Source organism: Chiloscyllium punctatum, chromosome 21, assembly GCF_047496795.1.
Source record: "Chiloscyllium punctatum isolate Juve2018m chromosome 21, sChiPun1.3, whole genome shotgun sequence".
Classification (NCBI taxonomy): Eukaryota; Metazoa; Chordata; class Chondrichthyes; order Orectolobiformes; family Hemiscylliidae; genus Chiloscyllium; species Chiloscyllium punctatum.
This window is the reverse complement of record NC_092759.1, coordinates 2,612,182-2,628,837: the sequence shown is the minus strand read 5'-3', so window position 1 is coordinate 2,628,837 and position 16,656 is coordinate 2,612,182. Positions and strand designations below refer to the sequence as shown.

Below are 16,656 nucleotides of genomic sequence, written 5' to 3'. Positions count from 1 at the left end.
CTGTGAGACAATTTAGCATGGCTAATCCAACCTAACCTGCACATTCCTGGACACTATGAGACAATTTAGCACGGCCAATCCACCCTAACCTGCACATCCCTGGGCACTACATAACAATTTAGCATAGCCAATCCTCCCCAACCTGCATGTCCCTGGGCACTATGGGACAATTTAGCATGGCCAATCGACCCTAACCTGCACATCCCTGGATGCTATGGGACAATTCAGCACGGCCAATCCACCCTAACCTGCACAACCCTAGACACTATGGGACAATTTAGCACGGCCAATCCACCCTAACCTGCATATCCCTGGGCATTATGGGATAATTTAGCATGGCCAATCCACCTTAACCTGCACATCCCTGGACACTACAGGACAATTTAGCACGGCCAATCCGCCCTAACTCGCACATCTTTGGACTGCAGGAGGAAACCAGAGCACCCAGAGGAAACCCGCACAGACGCGTGGAGAATGTGCAAACTCCACACAGATAGTCGCCTGAGGCTGAAATTGAACCCGGGTCCCTGGTGCTGTGAGGCAGCAGTAATAGCCACTGAGATGCCGTGCCTCCCCACTCACTGGAGTTCCTTTTTCCCATGTTTCTGTTTAAATGTCATAAGCAACATGGAGTAGTGCTGACAGTAGGGTCAGCAGTATGTTGAGGATTCTCAGAGGGCACGACTGTTTCGGTAGAAGGAGAATCTCTTGAGTTTTGAGATTTTTGGGATTCATCGTAAGAATATGAGCGAGGTAAGGGAGGTATTCCAGCTGGAATTACATCTGGATGTTACAAACCCACGACTGGAATATCTCTACAACACTGGAGCATATTTTCGGACAAAGTGTCACAGAAAGAGTCAGATGAGTCGAGGAGTGGAAGACGATGTTGAATTTAGATAAATGCAAGGTGCTGTATTTTGGGAAGGCAAATCAGAACAGGACTTGTACACTTAGTGGTCAGGTCCGAGGGAGTGTTGCTGAACAAAGAGACCTTGGAGTGCAGGTTCATAGCTCCTTGAAAGTGGAGTCGCAGGTAGATAGAATAGTAAAGAAGGCGTTTGTTATGCTTTCCTTTATTGGTCAGAGTATTGAGTACAGGAGTTAGGTCATGTTGTGGCTGTGCAGGACATTCGGTGAAGCCACTTTTGGAATACTGCATTCAATTCTGGTCTCCCTGCTATTGGAAAGTTGTTTAATTTGAAAGGGTGCAGAAAAGATCGACAAGGATGTTGTCAGTGTTGGAGGATTTGAGCTGCAGAGTGAGATTGAATAGGCTGGGGCTGTTTTCCGTGGAGCGTCGGAGGCTGAAGGGTGAGTTTATAGAGGTTTATAAAATCATGAGGGGCATGGTTAGGGTAAATAGACAAAGTCTTTTTCCCCAAGCATTGGTGAGTTCAAAACTAGAGGACATAGGTTTGAGGTGAGAGGGGAAAGATTTAAAAAGGACCTAAGGGGCAACATTTTCACACAGAGGGTGGTGCATGTATGGAATGAGCTGCCAGAGGAAGTGGTAGAGGCTGGTAGAATGACAATATCTAAAAGGCATCTGGGTGGGTATATGAATAGGAAGGGTTTAGGTGGATATGGGCCAAGTGCTGGCAAATGGGGCTAGAGTAAATGAGGACATCTGATCAGCATGGACGAGTTAGACCGAAGGGTCTGTTTCCGTGCCGTACATCTCTATAAGTCTAAATGAGGCTAGATTAATTCAGGAGATGTGGTTGGCATGGATGTGTCGGACCTCTTCCAATGCTGTATTGTTCCTTGTTCTTTGTATATACACTTAAGATAGGGTGGGGGGAGGAAAACATGATTGGTGGAGGTGGAGAGTGAGAGAGAGAGAGAGAGAGAGAAAGAAAACAATTGGACAGACAAAGGAGTAAATAATGGTCAGCCTGGGAGAGTCAGTAGCTACTAATGGAGACCTTTAGTGGCTGACAATGGGATTGTGTGTGGTAGCAGTCCTTGCGATGACAAGGCCTGGTATGCGAAGGTTGGCGTAAGAACATCGGAAAAGGTGCACAGACCTTGAAATTATTGAACTTGACATTGAATCCTGAAAGCTGCAGGGTCCACCAAGCGGAAAATGAAGTGTTCTTCCAGCTTGCTGAGTTTCACTGCAGGAAGCCTGAGGCAGAGATGTGAGCCAGGGACACGGGGATGTGTGTTAAAGTGGTAAGCAACATGAATCTCAGATGCAATCAGTTCCAAGGAAGGCTCACCAGGACCTGAAATGTTGATTCTGTTTCTCTCTCTCTGATCCTCTTTCTCTCTTCACAGATGCTACCAGACCCTGCTGATTTTCTCCAGCAATTTCTGTTTTTGTTTCTGACATCCAACATCCACAATGTTTTAGGATTGTTTTTACAGAGAGGGTACAATGCAGTTTCAATGAGATACCTGGCATTGGGTAGACTTGTCTGGTTGTATTCGTTTACTTACACGAGATTAATTTTGAAATAATTTTGAAGAAGGGCAGATAGAGTTTAATTTGGATAAATGCAAGATTTTGCATTTTGGTAAAGCGAGCGAGGGCAAATAAAATTCAGGACTTGGAGAGTGTTTGTAGAACAGAGAGAGCTAGGAGTCAAAGTATATAATTCTTTGAAGTTTGTGTCACATGTAGACAGGGGGGTTAAGAGGCATTTAGCATGCTTGCCTTCACAGCTCAGACCTTTGAGTATCGGAGTTGGCTCGTCATATTGAGGTTGCGCAGGACATTGGTGAGGCCTCTTCTGAAATACTGTCTCCAGTTCTGATTGCCCTGTTATGGAAAGGTGGAGAGGGTTCAGAAGAAATTTACCAGGAATTTGCCAGGAATGGAGGGCTTGAATTCCAGGCAGAGGCTGGATAGGCTGGGGCTTTGTTCATTGGAGTGTAGGAGGTTGGGAGGCGACATTGAGAGGCGACATATATTTTTGAGGGGTGATAGAGATAGGACAGGTGTCAGAGGTAGTTTCTTTACTTAGAGAGTAGTAAAGGTGTGGAACACACTGCCTGCAACAGTAGTAGACTCGCCAACTTTAAGGACATTTAAATGGTCATTGGAGAAACATATGGATGATAATGAAATAGTGTAGGACAGGTGGGCTTCAGATTAGTTCCACAGGTCGGTGCAACATCGAGGGCCAAAGGACCTATCCTGCATTGGAATGTTCTATGTTCTATGTTCAATGACAGAGGTTTATAAAATCATGAGGGGCACAGATAATGTGAATGGCAGGTGTCTTTTCCCTTGGGTGGGGGATTTTGAGACCGGGGGGGGGGGGGGGGGGGGGGGGGGGCATATTTTTCAGGTTTACAGGGACTGAGAGAAAGTGAGGACTGCAGATGCTGGAGAGTCAGAGTCAAAAAGTGCGGCACTGGAAAAGCACAGCAGGTCAGGCAGCACCCGAGGAGCAGGAGAATCGATGTTTCGGACATAAGCTCTTCATCCTGAATGTGGTTGGGATAGGGGGCTGAGAGATAAACAGCAGGATGGGGGTGGGCTTGGGGAAAGAGTAGCTGAGGAGGTGATAGATGGATCCAGGTGGGGTGTGATTATGATAGGTTGGAGCGGTGGGTGGAATGGATAGGTGGGAAGGAAGATGGACAGGTCAAGAGGGCAGTGCTGAGGTGGAGGGTTGGATCTGGGATAAAATGGGGGGGGGGGGGGAGTAGATAAGGAAACTGGTGAAGTTGTTGTTGATGCTGTGTGGTTGGAAGGTCCCAAGGTGGAAGATGAAGCGTTCTTCCTCCAGGCATTGGATGACTAGAGTTTGGTGGTGTAGAAGGCCCAGGACTTGCATGTCCTTGGTGGAGTGGGAGGGGGAGTTGAAGTGGTCAGCCACAGGATGAGGGGTTTATTTGGTGCATGTGTCCCAGAGATGTTCTCTGAAATGTAGTGCGAGTTGGCACCCTATTTCCCTGATGTGGAGAAGACCACATCAGGAGCAACAGACACATTAGATGAGGTGATTGGATGTGCAGGAAAATCTCTGCTGGATGTGGAAGGATCCTTTGGGGCCTTGGATGGGGGTGAGCAGGGAGGTGTGGACGCAGGTTTTACACCTCTTGCGGTGGCAAGGAAAGGTGCCGGGTGTGGAGGGTGGGTTGGTGGAGGATGTGGACCTAACGAAGGAGTCGCAGAGGGAAAGGTCGCTGTGGAACACTGATAGGGGTGGGGAGGGAAATATATCCCTGGTGGTAGAGTCCGGTTGCAGGTGGAGGAAATGGCGGAAGATAATGCCATGTATCCGAAGGTTGGTGGGGTGAAAGGTGAGGACCGGGGTGTTCTGTCCTTGTGGCAGTTGCAGGGGTGGGGTTCAAGTGCAGAGGTGCGGTAAGTGGAGGAGATGCACTGGAGGGCATTATTGATCATGTGGGCAGGGAAATTGTGGTCCTGGAAATAGGAGGCCATCTGAGATGTTGTCAGTGTGGAATTTTAAGGTAACAAGTGTAAGATTTAAAAAGGCCATGAGGAGCAATTTGTTTACATAGAGAGTTGTTCGTGAGTGGAATGAACTTCCAGAGGAAGTGGTGAATGCCAATGCAATTGTTACATTTGAAAGGTACTTGCATAGGTACATGAATAAGAAACGTTTGGAGAGATATGGGCCGAGCGCAGGACTAGTTTAATTTGGGAGTATGATTGGCATGGTCTGTTTTGTACCATGTGAATCCATGACTATGACTTTATGCTTGAAGTGTTGCAGGAATGGAACATTTTGAACACAAGATATTGTTTCTAGGGATTGAAGGCTCTAAAGTGATGGGAGATGGATTAACTGTAAGGTGACAAAGGGGAGCCAGTATTGGACTGGGGTGGGCAAAGTTAAAAATCACACAACACCAGGTTATAGTCCAACAGGTTCATTTGGAAGCACTAGCCTTTGGAGCGCTGATCGTTCTGAGCTGTCTGAGTTGAGATGTCACCTTTTTTGTAAAACCTTAAGTTATCTTTGGAATATGACTTGGAAGAAGTTCTGGGATTTAAATATTAATGAATCAAAGCTTGCAACCCATTCTAAAAGATGATCCGGGTTCAATTCCCGCCTCAGGCGACTAACTGTGTGGAGTTTGCACGTTCTCCCCGTGTCTGCGTGGGTTTCCTCCGGGTGCTCCGGTTTCCTCCCACAGTCCAAAGATGTGCACGTCAGGTGAATTGGCCATGCTAAATTGCCCGTAGTGTTAGGTAAGGGGTAAATGTAGGGGTATGGGTAGGTTGCGCTTCGGCGGGGCGGTGTGGACGTGTTGGGCCGAAGGGCCTGTTTCCACACTGTAAGTAATCTAATCTAATGAAAGACTTAACAGCAATCTAGATTTGTTCAATATATCGTATCAGTTGCATGACACTGTTATCTTGTGCTAAAAATTCATGTCTAATAAACCTGTTGGACTATAACCTGGTGTTTGTGATTTTTAACTGTAAGTTGTTCAAGTTAGACGGCGGTGTTTGCGTCAGGAAGTGGGAGGACTCGACACAAACCAAAGCTACTGAAGAGTATTAGGAGATGAGGTGTTGAGAATGAAATGGTCCCCTGGGCACTCCAGAGGCTGAAATCCAAGATCTCCAAAAGTTTCTGCATGATACCAACTGCAGGGTCTGTGTGGGAATTAGATAGATCATTACCCAACCGCCCAGATATTGCTGATTGCTATTGGGTCGCAGGCTTGGAATTGAAATTTTCGATGGAAAAGAAATGGTAAGGTAGATTGATAGACCCTGGCTGGATAATGGCTCAGTGGTTGTATGAATAGCCCATTGCGTGACACCAAATGTTGACATACACATTTTTCATTTTGAAGCATTTCCACGTCCATAAATGTTGGAACGTGAGGAAGTAGTCTTGAACGGAGAGAGGAATTGCTGAACAGGACTGGCGGAGGAGGTGCAGAGCAGAGGAGCTGCAGCACTGCCGCTGGCAGGAGGGTGTAATTACAGTGCGATGTGTTTACCAGAAGAATGCTCCATGTAAACATGTCACGTGGTATTCACACCCTCCTACCAGTGGCATCCCCTCTGGTTTTGCAGCTGCCAGCAGAGAGGCTGCAGCACCGCCGCTGACAGGAAGATGTAATTACAGCTTATGTGTTTTTGACTGCTCAGCAGAGGGACTGCAGCACTGCCACTGACAGGAGGGTGTAATTACAGCAAGACACATGCTTTTCCATCTCTCAGCAGAGGGGCTACAGCACTGCTGCTGGCAGGAGGGTGCATTACAGTGTGACACGTTGACCTGGACAATCCCCATTTTAAATGAACGCCGACGAAGGATTGCTCAGCTTCAAAGCTGCCTCCCACCGCATCCTGGCCCTGGCCGATCATGATGACGACCGGAATGCGCACGGCCTGACCCCGGGCCATGACCTTCTTCCGGGACGGCTGTCCATCCATCCAGACAGTGGTGGCTCCTGTGTCCGACTCCCATGTGAAGCGGAGGTGTCGCAGGATGGCATCCAGAGGCGGGAGCTTGAAGTAGGCGACGTGGTCCCGTATGTAGAAGTAGTATCTCCCGCCCACCTCGAGCCAGACGTGCAGTTCGTTCGGACTGCCCTGCCCCGCGTAGGAGAACAAGATGACGTCCCTGTCCAAATCCTCGGAGGCCAGGCGCATGCACAGCGTCAGGGCATCCAGAGGCAAATCCCGCAGCGGGAGCAACGTCACGTGATTCACATCCGACCTGTTGGGGAACACTGCGGAAAACTGCCAGAGCCCAGCTGGAAGAGGAAAGAAGAAGAATTTGGTGGCAGAGTGGACAGTGAAGAAGCTTTTCCACAATTTCAAAGGGTTCTTGATCAAATGGGCTGAAAAATGGCAGATGGAGTTCAACCTGGTAAATGCAAAAAACAAACGAGGGTAGGGCTGATGCAATTAATAGTCGGGCCTTGGATAATGTTGTAGAACAGAGAGGCCTCGAGGTTCAGGAACGTAATTGGTTGAATTTTGTGTCACATATATACCGGCTGGTTTACCACACTTGCCTTTATTGCTCAGTCCATTGAGTACAGGAGTTGGGAAGTCACGTTGAGGTTGTTCAGGATAATGGTGAGATCTCTTTTGGAATACCGTGTCCAGTTCGGGTCCTCCAGTTGTATGAAGGATGTTATTAAGCTGGAGAGGATTCAGGAGAGATTTACCAGGATGTTGCCGGTTATGGAAGGTTTGACTTACAAAGGAAGGCTGGATAGGCTGGGACCTTTTTCACTTGAGCGGAGGAGATTGAGAGGCAACCTGATAGAGGTTTATAAAATAATGGGGTGTATAGATAGGGCTAATGGTAGTTTTTTTTCCTTCGGATGTAAGATTTCAAGACTAGGGGTACATTTTTAAGGTGAAAGGACAGAGATTAAAAAAAGACATGAGGGGCAAATCGTTTACACAGAGCGTGTTTTGTGTGTGGAATGAACTTCCAGAGGAAGCGGTGAATGTGGGTAAAGTCACAACATATCGAAATGTTTTTTAAAAGTTCATGAACAGGAAAGGTTTGGAGGGATATGGGCCAGGAGCAGGCAGGGGGGATGAGTTTAATTTGGGATTATAGTCCCATGGATTGGTCGGAACGAAGGGTCTACTTCTGTGCTGTATGACTCTATGAGGACATTGGTCAGGCCACTTTTGGAATATTGCATGCAATCTTGGTCTCCTTCCTATCAGAAGGATGTTATGAAACTTGAAATGTTTCAGAAAACATTTACAAGGATGTTGCCAGGGTTGGAAGATTTGAGCTATAGGGGGAGACTGAATAGTCTGGTGTTGTTTTCCCTGGACCGTCAGAGGCTGAGGGGTGACCGCATAGAGGTTTATAAAATCATGAGGAACATGGATAGGATAAACAGACAAGGTCTTTTCCTGGGGTGGGGGAGTCCAGAACTAGGGTGAGAGGGAAAAAATTTAAAAGGGACCTAAGGGGCAACTTTTTCATGCAGTGGGTAGAGCATGTATGGAATGAACTATCAGAGTAAGTGGTGGAGGCTGATACAATTACAGCATTTAAAAGGCATCTGGATGGGTATGTGAATAGGAAGGGTTTGGAGGGATATGGGCCCGGTGCTGGCAAATAGGACTAGATTAGGTTGGGATATCTAGTTGGCATGGATGAGTTGGACCGAAGGATCTATTTCTGTGACTCTATAACTTGATGACTCCAAGAAAGAAGACATTTGTGAGCAGACCAAGCTGATGGAAATTAATGACCAAAGCCCTGGTAATGTTTGTCGCTTCTCTCTGAGGTTTAATCCCATAGAATGGACCTATTGAACTGGTGAGAGAACTTATCCTTCATTGCCATTGTTCAAACTCTTGCGGAGTTTTCATTATGTTTATATTTTACTCAGTCTTGCACTGTGAGCTGGAAATGACAGGAAGAAATGGCTTGGAAATGAAAAGGCCACACTATTGTTCACTTGTGAGGCTAAATCCTGTGGCTAATTCCTGATTAAAGTGGTTCTGACAGTCACAGTGACCCCTAGGGAGTGCATTGTGTTCAAACAGATAGCAGAGGTTGGCCATGAATGAGCTCAGTATCCGAGAATTGGTTCCGGCAAGTATGGAAGACACTGTACATCCAGTTGCTGCATGATAATTAAGGTCTCGGGATGATTTGATCAGTCTCTGAGGCAGAACCAGAATTAAAGGTGTTTTTTTATTAAGTTTTGTGGGCGATGGTTTTTGGTTGCTGTGAACTCAGCATGGAGATTTGAAAGCTCAGTGTCTAATCTGTTGGTGAAATAATACATCCTGAAAACTATTTAAGTAAGTTGGCAATTCTCTTTAAGTAAATGTGTTCCTTAATTGTGTTTCTTTGTCTGTCTTTCGCATGAATGGGGTGTGCAAATAGATTTAAACCATATCTATTAGATTAGATTAGATTAGATTACTTACAGTGTGGAAAGAGGCCCTTCGGCCCAACAAGTCCACACAGATCCTCTGAAGAGCAACCCATCCAGACCCATTCCCCTACATTTACCTCTTCAGCTAACACGACAGGTAATTTAACATGGACAATTCACATAACCTGCACATTTTTGGACTGTGAGAGGAAACCAGAGCACCCGGAGGAAACCCACGCAAACACGGGGAGAACGTGCAAACTCCACACAGACAGTTGCCTGAGGTGGGAATTGAACCCGGGTCACTGGCATTGTGAGGCAGCAGCGCTAACAACTGTGCCACCGTGCTGCCCTCTATTAGCCAGCTTACCCTTGCGGTTTCATTTCTCCTCTGCTACAGCTTTTAATAAATTCTTCAGTTTTTTGTTTGGGATATAAAACTGCTGTGAGGAATTATAAAGTCTGGACTGGTCATTCAGAAATCAGGTAAGGAATCATTGGAGTAATTACTAGGGAGGGTCTTCAAGTGTTTAATTGTTGTAGAAAGGGTGTCTGTCTCTGTGTCCCTTGGAGATGAATGAGGAGCACCCTCAGAACATCGGGATTGGATGATGAAGCCAATCTGGACGGTGTTGTGCATTTTTGGAAGTCCGGGACAGAGTGTGCCCGTAGGATGCTGCAGCCCTTTAGTAACTATGGCTTTTCTCTCTCCCTCACTGGGACAATGTCATAACATAATGCAGCACTGCACTCCTATGGAATACTGACCGCTCCATATCGATGTGGAATAGTGTTGAATCTGTAAAGATGGTGCCAGGCACATACGTGGCAGGCAATATACTCTTCCCAGCAAGAGTAAACTCAACCCTGGCCCTATGACACTCAATAGTATAACCATCCCGGATTCCACTGCCATAATCAACACCCTGGGTGCTACCATTGGCCAGAAACTGACCACAGCGGCTACAAGAGACCTGGGAATCTCACTCACCTCCTGACTCCCTCCCCCCCCCCCCCCCCCCCCCCCCAAAGCCTGTCTGACCATCAACAAGGCATAGGTCAGGGGTGTGAGGGAATACTCCCCACTTGTCTTGGATGGGGCAGCTCCAATAACACTCAAGAAGCTCAAACACCAGGTGGACAGGATAGTGAAGATGACGTTTGGTACGCTGGCTTTCATTGTCAGTGCGTTGAGTTGGGAGGTCACATTGTGGCTGCACAGGACATTGGTTAGGCTACTTTTGGAAAACTGCATTCGATTCTGGTCTTCCCTGCTGTCGGAAAGATGTTGTGAAACTTGAAAGGGTTCAGAAAAGATTTGCACAGATGTTGCTGGGGTGGGAGGGTTTGAGAGAGATGGATGAGGCTAAATAGGCTGGAGCTGTTTTCCCTGGAGCGTCAGAGACTGAGGGGTAACCTTATTGGGGTTTATTAAATCATGAGGGGCATGGACAGGATAAATAGCCAAGGTCTTTTCCCAGGGTAGGGGAGTCCAAAACAGGAGGTTTTGGTTTAAAGTGAGAGAGAAAGATTTAAAAAGGACCGAAGGGGCAATGTTTTCACACAGAGGGTGGTGTGTGTATGGAATGAGCTGCCAGAGGAAGTGGTGGAGGCGGGTACAACGATGACATTTAAAAGGCATCTGGATGGGTCTATGGATAGGAAGGGTTTAGAGGGATCTGGGCCAAGTGCTGGCAAATGGGACTAGATAAATTTTGGATATCTGGTTGGCATGGATAAAGTGGACCGAAGGCTCTGTTGTACATCTCCATGACCATCCAGGACAAAGTAGTCCCCCAGATTGGCACCACATCCACTCCCCCCGCCACACCCCCCTTCCCCCCACCACCCCCCCCCCCCCCGCCCCACCAAAGCTCAGTCACAGCAGTGTGTACCATTGACAAGATGCACTGCAGCAACTCATCAAGCCTCCTCCAGCAGCTCCTTCCAAACCCATGACCTCTACCATCTAGGAGGACAAGGGCAGCAGATACATGGGAACACCACCCCCTGCAAGTTCCCCTCCGAGCCCCTCACCAACTTGGACATATATCGGCCTTTCCTTCAGTGTCACTGGGTCTGAATCCGTAACGGTGCGGTATGGGTGTCCCTTCACCACACGGGACTGCAGCGGCTCAAGAAGGCAGCCCACCCCCACCTTCTCAAGAGGGCAACTAGGGACAGGCCCAGCCAACGCCACCCACATCCCAGTGAAAGAAAGACGACATCTGGGAAGGGAATCAGGGATTGATGGGAAGAGGGGAGGGAAAAGGAATGGCAGTGGAGCAGGTGCAAGGGATAGGGAATGAGAGTGAGATGGGTACAGGGGCAGGCAACCAATGGGTAGCACCCAAATATTAATGGGTGTACGTACCCTCTGCCCATATTTTGCATGTTTGATGGGGACAGCCAGTGTCTTTGATAGATGTGGGAACAAACTGAGAGGGATGATACATTTCAAACAGCCCTTGACCCAACTATTAAAATTTTCCAGTGCGTCTCCATCTCTTCCTGACTTTGCAATCCCAGTCAGAGCAGGGAGTGGCATTAGAGAGGTGCCACCAGTGACTCAGAACTCCCTCTCCCGGTCTCTCGAAATTGAGACCCCGGTTCAGAGGAAGATTCCAGCCTCTCGCCCTCCACCCCACTCCCAACGTCGCACTCGAACCCAGACACAGACCCACCTAACCGGCCTCCAGTGCTGGAGGTAAGTACTCATTGCTCATCGCCGCAGGGACAGTCATTGTCAGCAGCGCTACAGTGATAACGGCCGCCATGTTTGTGTATCTACAATGGAGAGCACAATGCATTCAGGACGGCAGAAGAGAACCTACACTCGACAGACGGGTTGCTGGAACTTTCCGATCGACCCCAGCCACCCAACAGACCACACGTCCCACCCATCCATTGTTTCAGTGGGTAGACTGTATATACTGTCAAGTGTCATCGTGGCGGATGACACCAGGGGGGCTATCCCATTTCTCAGGAGCACAAGGGAGAGCAGCAGGCTGTTCGGCCCATTGTATGTCATGTATGTCAATGATTTAGATGAGAATATAGGAGGCATAGTTCATGAATTTGCAGATGGACACCAAAACTGGAGGTGCAATGGACAGTGAAGAAGGTTACCTCAGATGACAATGGGATCTTGATCGATTGGGTCAATGGGCTTAAGGAGTGACAGATGGGGTTTAATTTGGATAAGCGGGAGGTATTGCATTTTGGTAAAACAGACAAGAGCAGGACTTCTACAATTAAAAGTAAGGCCCTGGGTAGTGTTGTAGAACAGAGGGGCCGAAGGGTTCGGGTACATAATTCTTTGAAATTTGCGTCACATATACACAGGGGGGTTAAGAAGGCGTTTAGTAAGTTTGCTGTCATTGCTCAGACCTTTGAGTATAGATTTTTTTATTCATTTGTGGGACTGGCTGGGCCCAGCATTTGATGCCCACCCCTAGTTGCCTCCTTGAGAGGGTGGGGGTGAGCTGCCTTCTTGAATCACTGCAGTCCCCCAGCTGTGGACCCATAGTTCCCTTAGGGAGGGAATTCCATGATTTCCTGCATCTCCACAGTCCCATACCCCGCCTCCTCGCATCCACCCATCCCTGCCTCCCCCCTCACCCACTTCCCCCATTACCCCGCTTCTCCCCTCTCCCTTCTTCCCCGTGTCCCCCCATTCCTCCCCCTTCTCCCCCCACCTGCCCCTCCCCCTCACCTTCTCCGCACACCTCCCCCCTCCCTCCCCTCCTCTCCCCCTCCTCTCTCTTCCCGCCTCCCCCTCTCCCTCCCCTCCTCTCCCTCCTCTACCTCTCTCTCTCCCCACCTCCCCTCTCCCTCCCCCCTTTCCTCTCCCCCCTCCTCGCTCTCCCCTCTCCCTCCCCTCCTCTCCCCCTTCCTCTCTCTCCCCGCCTCCCTCTCTCCCTCTCTCTCCATGCCTCCCCCTCTCCCTCCCCTCCCTCTGTCTCCACACCTCCTCCTCTCCCTCCCCTCCTCTCCACCCTCTCCCTCTCTCTCCATACCTCCCCTCCCCTCCTCTGCCACCTCATCCTCTCTCTCCCTGCCTCCCACTCCCCCCAGCCTCTCTCCACACCTCCCCCTCTCCCTCCCCTCCTCTCCCCCTCCCTCTCCCTCTCTCTCTCCCTGCCTGCCCCTCCCCCTCCCTCTCTCTCCCTGCCTCCCCCCTCCCCTCCCTGCCTCCCCCCTCCCTCCCCTCCTCTCCCCCCTCTCCCTCTCTCTCTCCGCCTCCCCCTCTCTCTCCTTCTCTTCCTGCCTCCCCCTTTGTTCTCCCCACCTCTCCCTCTCTTCCCACCTCCCTCTCCTACGTCCCTCTCTCCCCACCTCCCCCTCGTCCTTCCTCCCCCTCTCCTTCCCTCCTCTCTCCCCACCCACCCCATCTCTTCCTGCCTCCCCCCCTCTCTCCTCACCTCCCCCCTCTCTTCCTGACTCCCCCTCCTCTCTCCTCACCTCCCCCCTCTCTTCCTGACTCCCCCCTCTCTTTTCCCTTCTCTCTCCCCACCTTCCCCCCTCTCCCCATCTCCGTCCCCTTCCTCTCCCCTCTTCTCCCGTCCCCTCTTCTCTCTCCCCACCTCTCGTTAGGGTGAGAGGGGAAAGGTTTAAAAGGGACCAAAGGGACAAACTTTTCACATGGAATGAGCTGCCAGAGGAAGTGGTGGAGGCTGGTACAACTACAGCATTTAAAAGGCATCTGGATGGGTATATGAAAAGGAAGGGTTTAGAGGGATATGGGCCAAGTGCTGGCAAATGGGACTCGATTAGGTTAGGATATCTGGGCAGCATGGACAATTTGGGCCGACCTGTCTGTTTCCGTGCTGTACATCTCTATGACTCTGTGATCTTTTGAGTATAGTGTTGCAGAACAGAGGGACCTAAGGGTTCAGGTACATAATTGTTTGAAATTGCATCACATATCAACAAGGTGGTTAAAAAGGCATTTAACACACTTGTCTTCATTACTTAGACCTTTGAGTATAGGAGTTGAGGCTGTACAGGACATTGGTGAGGCATCTTCTGGAATGCTATGTCCAGTTCTGGTCTCCCTGCTACAGGAAGGATGTTTTTAAACTGGAGAGGGTTCAGAAGTGATTTACGAGGATGTTGCCAAGTATGGACAGTTGGAGTTATAAGGAGAGGTTGGATAGGCTGGGACTTCTTTCCAGTGTCAGGGGCTGAGGGGTGACCCTTATAGAGGTTTATAAAATCCTGAGGGGCATGAAAGGCAGGTGTCTTTTCATTATGATGGGGGACTTCAAGACAAAGGGGGCATATTTTTAAGGTGAGGGGAGAAAGATTTTAAAAAGGGGCAACTTTGCTTTACACAGAGAGTGGCTCGTGTGTGGAAGGAACTTCCAGAGGAAGTGGGGGATGCTGGTACAGTTACAGCATTTAAAAGACACTTGGATAAGCACATGATTGGAAAGGTTTGGAGGGATATGGGCCAGGAGCAGGCTGGTTTAGTTTGGGATTACGGTCGGCACGGATTGGTTGGGCCGAAGGGTCTGACTCCGTGCTGTAGGACTCTATGATCCTGCTCCACCATTTTGTGCAATCATAGCAAGCCAAGTATTCACGGCAATCCCTGAGAGGGAATGGAGTCACGGAGGAAGCAGTTCAGGGAAGGTCCACTTGGGTTAACTCCAGAGGTGAGGGATTCTCCCCCTTGATGGGGAGAGATTGAGCAGTTTAGGGTGATACTCTCTGTGGATTTGTGAAGAATGAGATGGAGTCTATAAGATTAGATTCCCTACAGTAGGGAAACAGGCCCTTTAGCCCAAACCAACCCTCCAAAGGCAGACCCATTCCCTGACTAATGCACCTAACACTGTTGGCAATTTAGCACAGCCAATTCACCCGACCAGTACATCTTTAGACTGGGGGGAAGGAAACCCACCCAGACACAGGGAGAATGTGCAAATGCCACACAGATAGACACCCAAGGCAGGAATCGAACCCAGGTCACTGGCACTGTGAGGCAGCAGTGCTAACCACCGAGCCACCTCCATGAATGCTGATGGGCATTAACAAGGTAGACAGAGAGAGGGTATTTCCCCATGTTGGGCAATCTGGAACGAGAGATCACGGTTTTAGGACAGGGGCCCGGCAGCTTTAAAACAGAGATGGGGAGGAATGGTTCACTCGCCCAGAGGGTCGTGGGGACTGGGACACGACTGAAGGAGAAGACGTTGTCAATTCGTAACGGGTTTGGTGGAGGAAAGCGGAGTTGAATGCGAGATGGGAATCGGCCACGATAGCTTTGAACAGCAGGGAAATCTCAGGTGGCTGAATGGCCTCCAGCTGCTCCTGGCCCTTCAGTTCCTGAGCCCAAAACGAAAATCCAGCGATCCTCTGACGGGAAGGTTCACTACCTTTCCAAGTTGGGGGGGGGGGGGGGGGGGGAGCAGTTCTCAAAACCTCAATCCTTTATCCTGAAAACCAGCAATTCCCATCCTCTTTTTCAAGTCCCATTCCACTCCCTATCCCAATAGCGGGAACGACCCCTCAGCATCTACCCCATCCAACCCCTCGCCCATTTGACAGAAACCCGCGTCCCGTTCATTTCTGACGGGGTGTGGGGGTGGGGGGTCCTGAGAATCAATTCGGAAGGGTCAGTGGGATTTGGTGAGTCGATAAAGTTGCTACTCACCTGCCCTCCGTCTTGCTGTCAATGTGCCCTAATCGAAGCACAGCAGTTTCTTTTATTCACTGTACCCTCCTCCGCTGTACCCACATCTCAGAGGTGGGGCTGACCCCAAACAATCTTTACCTAGCTTTGTGCAATATTTGAGCACCAATGTTTTGCTGTTGTCCAGGATTAACAGAGTGGAACCGTGGATCCCCTGCTCCCCTATCTCCTGCACGTTGAGTCTTGCGAGTTACACTGGCACTGGGCAAGAGGACAGCACAGAGTGTTACACTCTCTCTCTCTCTCTCTCTCTCTCGAAAGGTTAAATATTTACGGTTCCACTCTCTCATTAAAGACAGCGAGAGAGAGAGAGAGAGAAAGAGAGAGTGTGTCTGGAGCCTGGGGATGCTGAGGAGGGCGGAGATAAACACATACACAAGGTGTGCCTCGGAGAAAGTGAGGACTGCAGATGCTGGAGATCAGAGTCGAGAGCGTGTGGGGCTGGAAAAGCACAGCCGGGTCAGGCAGCATCCGAGGAGCAGGAGAATCGACGTTTCGGGCAGGAGCCCTGTTACACCTTCTGCAATGGGAGGGGAAGGTGGCGGAGGGGGTGGGCGTGTGGAGGGGGTGGGCGTTGCTGGGAGTGGACCAAGGTGTCCCGGAAGGAACAGTCCCTTCGGAAGGCTGAGAAGGGAGGGGAGAGGGGTCGTGAGTCTCAGAGATGGAGGAAACGGTGGCCCATGATCCTTTGGAGATTGGGGGAGTGGGAGGAATTGACAAACCTACCAGTCTCCAGTTCTCTCTTGCGGATGGGAAGTTTTAGATTCTTCAACGTACTCTCCCACATGATTATTGTCCAACCTTAATCGATCTTTGAAGGCAGTTTAAGGGGCTTACCACAATGCTTTTGGGGCTGGAGGTCCATCCTAATGTAATCCATATTGCAACGTCAATGATAACCTGTCATGGGAATGTTGTCTCTCACTCTCACTGTCACATATAATTCATAGAATCCCTACAGTGTGGAAACAGGCCCTCCGGCCCAACAAGTCCACACCAATCCTCCAAAGTGTAACCCACCCAGACCCATTCCCCTACCTTATTACTCTACATTTACTCCTGACTAATGCACATAACCTACACATCTCTGGGCACTATGGGACAATTTATCACGGCCAATCCACCCTAACCTGCACATCCCT

General features: G+C 49.5%; 1 protein-coding gene across 1 annotated transcript; it reads right to left on the bottom strand.

Annotated features, from left to right (window-relative positions):
- Positions 1-6,130: 6,130 nt before the first annotated feature.
- On the bottom strand, positions 6,131-11,591 carry LOC140492424 (C-reactive protein-like). Its single transcript, XM_072591317.1, has 2 exons — positions 11,504-11,591; positions 6,131-6,702 (listed from the first exon to the last, which is right to left on the bottom strand). Exons 1-2 carry the CDS (start codon positions 11,589-11,591, stop codon positions 6,131-6,133), a joined length of 660 nt encoding a protein of 219 aa, XP_072447418.1.
- Between the last annotated feature and the right edge of the window lie 5,065 nt (positions 11,592-16,656).